General features: G+C 44.9%; 1 protein-coding gene across 1 annotated transcript; it reads left to right on the forward strand.

Annotated features, from left to right (window-relative positions):
• Positions 1-1,047: 1,047 nt before the first annotated feature.
• LOC104624756 (tomoregulin-2-like) lies at positions 1,048-10,377 on the forward strand (the record flags this gene model as incomplete). The annotated part of the gene is made up of 3 exons (XM_010292204.1): positions 1,048-1,157; positions 7,391-7,520; positions 10,351-10,377. Coding segments are annotated over 3 exons (267 nt in total), but the record flags the coding sequence as incomplete, so codon positions are not given.
• Positions 10,378-11,197: the final 820 nt, after the last annotated feature.

The following is an 11,197-nucleotide window of genomic DNA, read 5'->3' on the forward strand; positions in this document are numbered from 1 at the left end:
TGCGGGAGCGGGGAGGCGGGAGACGGGCCGTGTGTGCGCATCCCGCGGCGACCGCCTTCGTGCGCACCGAGCAAATCGGGGTGCGGACACCGGGAATCCGGTGCTTCTTCCCGCAAGCCGGGCTCACCCTTGTGGTGAGCTGGCGCTGCGGGTCAGCAGCCGGCCCTTCTCCCATCCCCAAAGTAATTCTGGAATCGGACTGTAACACCCTTCCGAGGAAGAGAGCGTTATCTGGGGTAACGCATCGTCGCACATAGTGTGTTAGGTCGGGGGGAGTTTCCACTGTGAGCTCTTCGTTTTGAACATGCAACGGTATGGCTAAGAGCACTAGGACGTTTTTAAAAAAAATCAATGGATTTAGATCTTAATGGGTTTGGAGTCTGATACAGCTTTTTTGTTTGATACCTTGCTGCACGCTGTTGGAGTGGGAAGTCAGCTAGTGAAATCTGAAATTCGTGCTTGTATTCGTGAACTGAATCTTCAGTGAGATCTGTTGGGTTTTCCTGGAGAAAATGAAGGCAAAGAGCTAGGTTCACTCAGCGGCTCCTGGGGAGCCTGGCACTTCTCCTGTTAACTTAGCGGTGATCAATCTTCATTGGGATCAGGCAGACCATCACGGAAAACACACAGCCTGTTTGTCTTTATTATTGGGGGCTTTATTGCATCATGGGCTGGAGAAATTCCAATTCAGACTTTTGTCCAACAGATTTGCAATCGGATGGGAATAAGTTGATGATGTTTCCAGCCCAGAGTTGTGAAATAGCGTAATTACCGGGCACTTTTGAGGAAATAGAGTCTGTGAAATAAAAAAAAAAAAAGCGTGTGAGGTTGTGGGGAATAAGGAGTAATAGAAGGACCGAGGGAGGAACAAGAGAAAAAGTGGAAAACTGAGGACAGGGAAGGACAAAAGAAAATCTGGACAATATCGTTTCATCAACAAGGTTATTGTGCTGTGTGCATTAAAATGCAATCATCCCGTATTGTTCTTCTTGCTAGACCAAAGCTGACATCTTTTTTTTTTTTTTCTTTTTCCTTTTTACATTTGAGGTTACGATGACAGAGAAAATGATCTCTTTCTCTGCGACACCAATACCTGTAAATTTGATGGGGAATGTTTAAGGATTGGAGACAGTGTGACTTGTGTCTGTCAGTTCAAGGTAAGAAGATTGATATTTCATTCTCTAATTCACTAATGAGAATACAAATCAAGGATCTCCCTTTATAACCTATCACTTGGCAATTTATTTCTTTATGTGCAGAGAAGTTAGCGGGAAAACCTGGCAGCACGTATAAAAGCTGGCAGGAGAGCCAACTGGTGTCAAGAAGACATAAGTTTCTCTGGGAAAATGCAGATGCTGTGGCTTTAAATATCCCTTCGGGTCTGCAGTTTCAGGCTGTGCATTTCTGATTTTGCATCTCTGCTCTTTTAACAAGGATTTAGAGTCCTTTCTAAATTCATTTCTGATACAGAGCGTGGCTTATTGTATTCAGAGTTCTGATCTAGTTAAAGAAATGGATCTGTAATGTGCTTATGCAATATTTTCAGGAAGGGCTACATAGTGACAATGCTTCTGCCTGTTTGTCTGCTCAGCTGATCAGATTAAAGAGCAATCCCTCTGTTCCAAAATCAGGAACTTCCTTCAGGTTTTGTCTAGTTTTAGGGGGAGTATTACTGAGTAGTAGGGGTTTTTCCTTCTATTTCTTTTCTTTCCCTCTTGCAGCTACATCTAAACCTCAGGCATTCTCGGAGTTGGACGATTTCATTATGAAGGATTCCATTTAATATGTTTTAGCCAACTTGCAAAACAGCTGTGCTTTACATAATGACCCGAATAAAAACTGAACGAATTAAAGGAGTTTTAAGCATGTACCAGCATGTGTTGTGTGTACGTTTATGGCCCGGTGGTTTCATGCATTTCAATGTGGATCTGTGAAGTTGTGGAACATGTAAAGCTGATTTGAGTGTTTACAGTAAAGCAGGCCAAATAGCGCACAGTTCAAGATCGTGCACATCTGTAATGATTAATGTATTATTGAGCTTTGATAGACTATTCGCTTTGAAGCATGACGAGTATCATTTATATTTCTAGAGCCAAATGTGTCTTCAGAGAAAAAAAAATGAAGTGATAAATTCCTTCATTTAAAGAAGGAATTTTCTGTAATAAGAACAAGACGGTTGTTTGCTGAAGTGCTTGTGTTTCCCCTTTTGGGAGAGAATTCATATTGACCATGGGTGTTTTTGTAATTCCATTTCTAGTTTGCATGCAATCAGAATTTCAATGTGAGAATGCTGTTTTGAGCATTTGCCTTGGCTCAGCATGTGCTGTGATTTAAGAGACGGTCTGTTTCCTCTTTCTAAGAAAAATCTGTAATGTAGTGAAACACTGTGACTTGTCCCATTGCCTGGTGGTAAGCTAGGGCAGATGTTATGCCACGAGCATTGGGAGCTCAGAGCAGCCACAGAGAGCACTTGGGTCTTGTCTTTGGTCCCAGTTTGGTGTTACCATTTGGCATCAAGCAGTGGACTTGCAGCCTAGAAGGAGCAAATACAGATGTTGCTACCGGCAGGGAAAAAGGCGTTGGGAGCTCTGTTTTCCCAAGGCGGGATGCTGGTCCCTGGTGAGTCATGGTAAATGGAGCTAAGGAAACCTCTCTGGGCTGTGTTGTCTCCCCTTTGAGAGGTGACCACTGTATGTATGCTGAGCTGAGCAGTTCTGTAGGGGACAGTTGAAACAGATTTAAGGATATTGGATAATTCGTATGTAAACGAGATCAAAAGAGTGAGTTGAGCAATTGTGGGCCTGATCACTAGTAAATGGGTTGAAATCAGCAGTCATCTTTGGGTTCAGTGGCCTTTGGATCAGGTCCGGTAAACACTCGGAGTTCTTTGTCTTGATTTGAGCCCTTCATGAAACCGCAGGGCTGACTGTGACCTTGGAGGGCAAATTACCTGTGGCTGATCCTGCGCTGGCACTGCGAAGGGCGGTGTGGTGCTTTGATACAGGCAGAGCTGGGGGGATGTTAGCTTCTCATGTAACGTCAGTGGGCAATGTGACAAGCCAGAAAGATAGGCTACCAGAGTAGAAAATTAATTTCTAGTGTGGTGTCTGAGGCTGGCCGAGTGAGGCAGAGCCAGCCAGGTAATTTATATCATGAGTAAGGGTGTCCTCCATGAGAATTCAGGTCCCCCGTTTCAGTGACAGCTCTCTGGGGTGATAGTGAGCAAATCAATAGCAGACTCCTCATCACTATAATTACTTCTTATGTTTTCTCCAGAATTTGCCAGGGTCTTTAACTGCAGCTTGAGAGAATAGACAAGTACGGAAAGCCAATTTAGCTTCCGTACTCTTGAAAAGTCCTGGGCTGGCCAACCTGTGTCTTGAGGGGCTGGGGGGGCAGAAGTGGGGAGCAAGGCTGCTGCAATCTTGGTCTGGTGGGGTTTTTTGGGGTTTTTTGTTTTTCCAGACCAGAATTGCAGACACATCATGTCTGTCCAAGTGGAGTTAATAAAATTAATTATTGTTATTTGAAAGGGCAAACATGATCGGACTGCTCTGGAACACCTGAGTTAGGCTTCCATCGCTGGAGAGCAGGCAGGCATGTGCTAAGAAAGGGATTCATATTGGCTGGCTCTCTTGTCGCACTCTACTGCAAAACGATAGCCCGTTCACTAACTCCTCACAACGACACACGTTGCATAGCAGAACAGTATGTCCCACTCTGACCAGTAAATGCAGACCCGTCCCCATATTGGGACGGGCCCAGACCTTGGTGCCAGCTGGGTGGGAAGACACTGAGCCAGTGCTGGCTTCGGCAGTGGGGCTGAGCATGGGGGAAGCCACCACCCCTTCCCTCCCTGCACAGAGCAAACTCCACAGGTCCACCAGAAGGTGCAAGAGCTGTGCCAGGAGGCATGTGGTTGGAGGCATGGCTCCCTGGGGTCTGTACCCCTGGCTGCCCGAAGCCATAGGTCTGGCAGCCTGGGTTTTTCTCCCTCTCAGATTTCATGAACATACCCAAAAATATACCAGGGTCTTTCTGTCAATGCGGCATGTTTTTGCCTTTCTGTCACCAAGACTGTGGACATTGACTGGTTTTAATGTGAGGAGAGAGTCCTGTTTTCGTGTGTGTTGAATCCCTCACATGCTTTGGTGTTTGTGGAGCTAGAACATCACCTGGACAACTTACAGCTTTATATTGTATTTGCACAATATATTTTCATGCTACTTCGTTCAAAATGCAGGTGTCATTTTGTGAGTAGTTAATCCATGAAAGTAGGAGGAGGTGAAACTTTTAACGGTGTCAACAGGAGTCACCATCACACAACTTAAACCATTTTCTTTAGAAAATAAACCTTATGCTTTCAGTGCACAGCACTGACCCCAGCATTTGCAAAGCTGGTTTGACTCTGGCTGTGGTGGTGGGCACTCAAGGTTGCCAGTGCTGAGGAAGGCAGCCTTTGACTGATGTTTGGCTGAACTGGATACGTCCATTTCCCTTCTCTTTTTTTCAAACCTGTATTTTACAAACCTGCATGCATAAGAATTGGACAGTATGGCACTATGCTACCGGGTTTAGTGGGAGTTTTGGCATGCATGTCCCTGAGTGCTTGATCACGCCTTACTTTAGGGATGGAGAATCATTCTCATATCTAGCGCTTGGTCTGTTGATCCCTAGACCAATACCAAAAATGGGTCACTAGGCTGAGGAAGCTAAGGCAGTCAACATCTGATATCCTCCAGTACTAGCAAGAAGTATGTTATGACAGGGAAGAGCTGTGAGTCCTGGATTCAGCGTGGTCAAGTACAAGAGTGTAGCTCTAGCGGGTCACAAGTGACCTGGTGACTAACGTCCCAGCCTTCTCATTGGTGGCCTTGTTTTCTTTCCTGCGTAACTTCTGCTATGTTTTCCTGTTGGCTTTCAGAGCTGTCCCAGCTCAAAGCCGAGGCAGGATCCATCTGGAAGCTCTCGCTTCTTCTGTTCCAGTAGTAGCTCCTGCCTTTTCTGTCCGAATGCCGGTTGACTGAAGGCAATGGTGGGAATACTGGGCAGCAGATGAAGAAATGCAGCTGGGACCAGCACAGTTTGAGAAGAAGACTGCATCACTTGTGCTCATCATGGAGCACCCTCCATCCCCGCTGGACAAAGCCACGCTTGAGTGTAGCAGGAGCCACAGGAAAGATGGGGAAGCTACTGCCATGAGAGTTAATCCTTCCTGGAGCCCTGGTGTCTTTCAAACGCATTTTAAAATTGCCGAGCTTTGGAATAAGTTCCAGCTTAGCTCATAGCAGCTCGGTCACTTGTTTCTGTGGATCAGGATTTCACTCTTGATGCTGTATGCTGTTAATGTAGGGCTGTCTGGCCTTTCAGATTTGCAGCTGAGTCAGTGTAAAAGATCGTCTCTTGCTCTGGGCAAAACCAACAGAGAGTTTGCCACTGTGTTTCTTGGGAACAGGATCCAACATTGTTTCTATGTGTAACAGAGCCTGTTGAGATACTTTGGGCCAAATTCTGCATAGATTGCTCCAGCAAAAAGTCCCGTGAGTGACAAGCAGATACCACGTCTAAAGCAAGCATGATGTGATCCTTCATGCTTTAGAAAATTCCCATGATTGTGTTCATTCATAGATTCATAGAATCGTTTGGGCTGGAAGGGACCCTCTAAGGCCACCTAGTCCAACCACCCCCTGCAGTGAGCAGGACATCTGCAACTAGACCAGGTTGCTCAGAGCCCCATCCGACCTGACCTCTCATTGTCCTGGTTAAGTATTCCAGATCAGGCTCCAGCAATTGCTGTTGAGCTTCTGGATGAAGTTGGCATTTTCCGCTTCAAACACTGCTCAGATTTGGAGCACAATGGTGAAAATAGCGTAGAAACACTTTTTAATCAACTGTTTAAAATTTCTGCATGGAGGAGCCCTTCGTTAGGAGCAGAAGGAGAGGATTTCTGCTGTTGTGGCTGCTGGTTTTCTTTCTTGTTCCAAGGGAAGAGAGTGCTGGGGGTGGGCAGCAGCTTGGGAAGATTTGAGAAAATACAATGCATAAGGAAAATGTCATTTGATTTGGCCCAATCAAAATGTCACTCTGACCAACTATGAATAATTTCTTGGCAGCTGCTCTGTGTGGAGGCCTGCAATTAATGCAATCTATGCAATTGTTTGTGTTAATCACTTCTGTAGTCATTCACTTTGAAACATATTTGATGTTTATATCCCTGGAATTTCAGTTCTGCATTTTACATTGTGCCTGACGAACACACCTCAGGTGCTTTGTGGCATAATACAGCTAAATAGGAAGTATGATTTCTTTTTAATTTTTACTTGGATTTAAGCAGAGGTGAGCATTTGTAAATAATAATTGTGATCATTCCATTTGTTATAATTAAACAATGAGGCATACCAGGAGTATGGTAATCACAAGATAATCATATCCCTGGTATAATTGCCATGTACAGGGTACATCCAAGTATTTCTAAGCCTCAGAGTGTGATTATCTTATGATAACTGCACCCGGTAGGTTGCCCAATTTTCAATATAAAATGGAATTATTTCTATTAAAATGAACGAGAGAGGGCAAAGCTGTCTTTCAGCGGTAGAGGGAACAAAGCAGGCAGCTTGCAGAGCTGAGCAGGAGTTTGAGCCAAGGAGGGGTGCGTGGCGTGAGTAACTTCCGCGCTTTTCGGTGCGCTGGCTGAGCTCGCTGCGCTGCGGCCGCTCCTGCCCACTGGCCGCCGCGGGGAGAGCGTGGACCTTTGTGGAGCATCCCGGCCGCAGCTCGCCGGGAACAGAAACATCTTTGCAGAAAGAGGGATGGGTTTTGATCACGAGGGTCTCAGAAATAATTTCCCCCTGTCCAATCAGTTCTAATGATAGCGAAGTACTTAAATAGAGAGCTGCACAGACACAGGCAGGTGCTTCCGTGTGTACGCATGGCGCTGTAGCAGTCAGGGTGTATATGTGCAGGAGGAGGGGAGAAGCGAGCCTGTTCATTACGGTTTGTCTGTAGCCATCCAAGGGAAAGACATGAGCTGCTACCGCAGATGTGAGGAGCCGTTTGCCTTGCCCATATTCCATTCTCTGGGAATGTTGTCCCTCCTCCTCCTCCTCGCAGGGAGGGGCCTCTCTGAGGACACTTGTTGAACACTTTGCCCATAAAAGATTATCTTTTCCTTTACCTGTTCAAGTCTGGTTTATGCTCCTCTGCCTTTTGTCTCTAAAAATCCCCCCTCCCTCTCCCCTGGTAGCTGTAAATGTGAAGAGGAGGCTCAGTATCACCCTCTCTGTTGTTTTCCCAGGGGTTTAATACTGCAAGGGGGTGGGGGGCACCCAGATGGATGCTGTGCCACCCCGCCTGTGCCACTAACACCGCTGCTCTCTGTCCGTTCCATCAGTGTAACAATGACTACGTGCCCGTGTGTGGCTCCAACGGTGACACCTACCAGAACGAATGCTACTTGAAACAGGCCGCCTGCAAGCAGCAGAGCGAAATACTCCTCGTGTCCGAAGGATCATGTGCAACTGGTATGTATAACGCGCTCCAGGCTGTCTGCGGACCTTGCCCTGACCCTGAATAAAATAACCTGTGGATGGCAAAAGTCATTTGAATCCCTACTTGGAATTCATTATGGGTTAATTCTTTGCAGTTTTGGGCAAGAGAAGTTGCTGCCATCCTTCCCTTTTAAGGAATAACTTAGTATACACTCACAATTTGTGATACAGTATACCCTTCATACTGTTTTGAAGGGTGCAACACAGAAGTTGATTTCTTTTTTTTTTAATACGTATTTTGTGCTCCTGATCATCCTGTGTGCTGCATACACTTCTGAGCTGTTACAAGTAACTGGAAGCAGATTAAATGAGCAGATGTCTGATAAATGGGCATCTGGATTACCACAAACCTCTCCATAATCTGGAGAGAGGGAACTGGAGCGTTATTGCCTGCAATCCAGTTTCTTAGGTTTTTCCTTATACATGTATGTCCAGATTCCCAGCTGGTATGATTCAACAGACCACTGGTTGTAATGAGCCCTGCCAGCTTATACTAGCTGAAGATGTGGCCCAAAACACACTTAATGAAGTCTGTGCAACAGTTTTTTTTTTCCTGGACTTGTTGGAAGAATTCATTGAAGAGCGTATGTGAAAACTGACTGGCATTTGAGGCATCTTTGCTTAACTCTGAGCATCGTGGGCTATTTGTATCTCTGTTTTTACGAAACAGCTAGAAACGTGAATGGGCAAAACCAGTCAGGAAGACTGAGTTGCTTATGTGCAGTAGTTCTTGATGTTTTTCTTTTGTACTCAGTATCTGTTAGAGGTGATCAGTGAAGTTAACTTGAAAAGAGCAGGAGGAGTAAGTCTTTGTTCTTGAGAGAGTTCTTTAAACTTAAAGTAGAATTTTTTCTTGGCTGAGGATGGAGGAGTCAATAAAAAGTGCATTAGACAAACTTTTTGGAGCACTGTAATTTTGTGTTTCATACACCTGAGAGAAAATAAACTTCTTTCCCTGGAAATGTTGTTTTTCTATGAAGCTGTTACCTGACAATTTTCAAGAGGGGGAAAAAAACATACGCTGCAATTCTTTTGTCTATAAATTGGTATTAAATGGATCTCAGGCTGACAAAGCCTATTGTGGTGTAGGATTTCTTCAACTTAGTAAATTCTCTCTGTGCAGCAGCTGATCTTTTTTGGTTCAAACGTTTTGATTAAAGGGATAACTTTAGTTCGTTGCTACATCTTTTCTTAAACTTGCTTGCCTACTGGCAGTGGCTGTGTTGGAAGCATTCTCTCTGAAACACATTGTGGATTTTGGAAACAGAGAAGGGAAAAAAAAAAGGGGGGGGGGGGTTCCTGAAGTCCTGATCATTTGGTCTCTTTTTCCTTCTCCTGAGGAGGAGGCTGAGGGGAGAAGGGACCAGACATGTACCTCAGGTTTCCCCCACAGGATGGGGCAAAAGAGCAGGTGTGCAGGGCCCCCAGCAGAGACCCCGGGCTGTTGGGAGGTCCAGCAGCGAGCAGCCATCCTGGCCTCCTGCAGGGGTCTGGGCATCGAAGGACAGGGGCAGGAGGAGAGACACCGAGGTCCTTTTCTTCCAAAGAGCCAGGGTAGTTCATTGCAGGAGGCGGGTGATAGCAGGAGTTCATTTCTTTGTGTTGGGGAGACCTGGCACACCTGGAAAAGCACTACTTCCCAGAGCCGTGAGGGCATTGTAATGAAGACACCTTCTTTCCTCAGTAGCTCACTTGCGAAAGAGCATCAGGGCAGAAGATCAGATCAGGAAAATGCAGGAAATGGTCACTGGGAAAACACCATCATCTTTTGTTCTCTTTTCCAGCCCCCTTTTGCATCGATCCCATGCAGTTTTGCTGTGTAAATCCACTATTTTAAGTCATTCTTGTGACAGGTTTATTTAAATAAAGGTTTTCCTTCTTTTTAACTTTGAGCAATGGTGGCATGTCCAAGCCAGGTCAGATCCCCCAGGCCTTCCTGTTAGTAAATTAGAATATAACAGTTCATAGGGTAATTGGATCCCGAAGCAGCCTTTCCAAGCTCTTTTTGTTAAGCTTGATACTGATAAATGGATAAGACCTCCATTAAGGGGGAGGATGGGATGAAAACCTCCCTCCCTTCCCTGCAAAGAAACTCCTCTTACGGATTATTTTTGGTAACCCTACATGTTGTGTGCGTTTCAGTGCTTTGCCTGGCTTAGGAAGTTTCGTAATGAAGCTCCGGGCTTGGCAATTTCGCAATCTTGTGCTTTCTAAATTTGTGACTCTCGTCATTCCAGCCAACAAAACATCAAGCAGAGGTAAAATAAAGCACTCGTTTTTGAAGCTCGGCAACAACCTCGAGAAAAATGGCGTTTTAATCATTTATCCAGAGACTTTGAGTAATAATAGTTTCAGTGGTTTATTCTACCTAGTTATCATCTGATAAGATGTCACTGGTTTATAAAGATAATGACATGAATTTCCAATTGGTCTGGCCTCAAATGGGTTTAAAAAATTCTCTTTGTTGATGAGGGATTAGTAGGGGCCAAGTGAAATAACTTTGCGCAACTGTTTGGAACAAAGCTTTATCAGTCTCAGTACAACAAAATGAGACAGAGTCTTATGAGGACGTTGCAGCACTCCATGGCTTACGTTACTTTAGTTTGATATAGACACTTTAAAGAGAGAGGGTTGAGACGTGAGAAAGATGGCTTGAGTGAACTATGTTCAGATTGGATTGCTAGAATTTACCCAGGGATGACATCAAGTGCAGGGTACAGTGTTAACTGAACCGTCTTGCTTTGCGTGCTTACAGGACATACTGTAGCACATGAGTATAAATTTCTTCCTGTTCTTTTCTCAGATGCTGGCTCAGGATCTGGGGACGGAGGTAAGAGCCATCTCTTAATATCTTCATGTTTGTGTGTACACATACTGTCTTTCACAATTTCAGATTCTAAGTGGATATGCTTTGCAGTTTAGTTGTTACATACTGTCTTTTGTTTAGCTTTTTCTCTGAAAAAAGTGACACTTTGCATTTTAGTCAAGCTGGAACCTCATAATGACATGCTGTTTTCTAGGGAAATTCAGAAAGCTGTATTACTTCTAATAGGACTTGGAATTATTCATAGGTTGTGCTAGGAGCTCTATCTCCATCTACTGTTACAGTTGCACTCATTTGTTTTATGTTTAGAGTAGTAGTTCTTTTGTTTTTAAAACATGAGCCAAACCCTTAGCTCCTCCTCACTGGAGTATTCAAGCCAAATATTTTGTGGTAATGGAGAGCATTCTTTCAAATACATGAAAAAATGTCACAGGGAAAAAACAATGTGTTTTTAAAAGAACAGCTGCAGCAAAAACGAATGTGGAAATAGTCCAAACCCTTTTCTCCATACAGGGCATACTGTAGAATGTAGGCAAACTTGCATTTAAGTTGGGGTGGTTTTTTTTATGTCTTAGGTGCAGTCATTTATAGGTTTGCTCATTTAACACTGGTCCTAGGGCTTGTGACTGATCCTTCTTGGAACTGTTGGGTCCAGGTGGTGCCCTGCCTTGGGGCAGGGAACATGACTTTTGGGATCTATGTGCATGGTGGGGTTGGTGGGTCAGGCTTGTCTGAGGGCTGGGAGGGCCACGGCTAGTTTGGGTGGCTATGGAAGGTTGTCCTTAAGAGTCACCCTCATTTCTGCCCAAGCCCCCTGAGTAACCTC

The sequence above is a fragment of the Phaethon lepturus genome, unplaced genomic scaffold, assembly GCF_000687285.1.
Source record: "Phaethon lepturus isolate BGI_N335 unplaced genomic scaffold, ASM68728v1 scaffold13078, whole genome shotgun sequence".
Taxonomy (NCBI): domain Eukaryota; kingdom Metazoa; phylum Chordata; class Aves; order Phaethontiformes; family Phaethontidae; genus Phaethon; species Phaethon lepturus.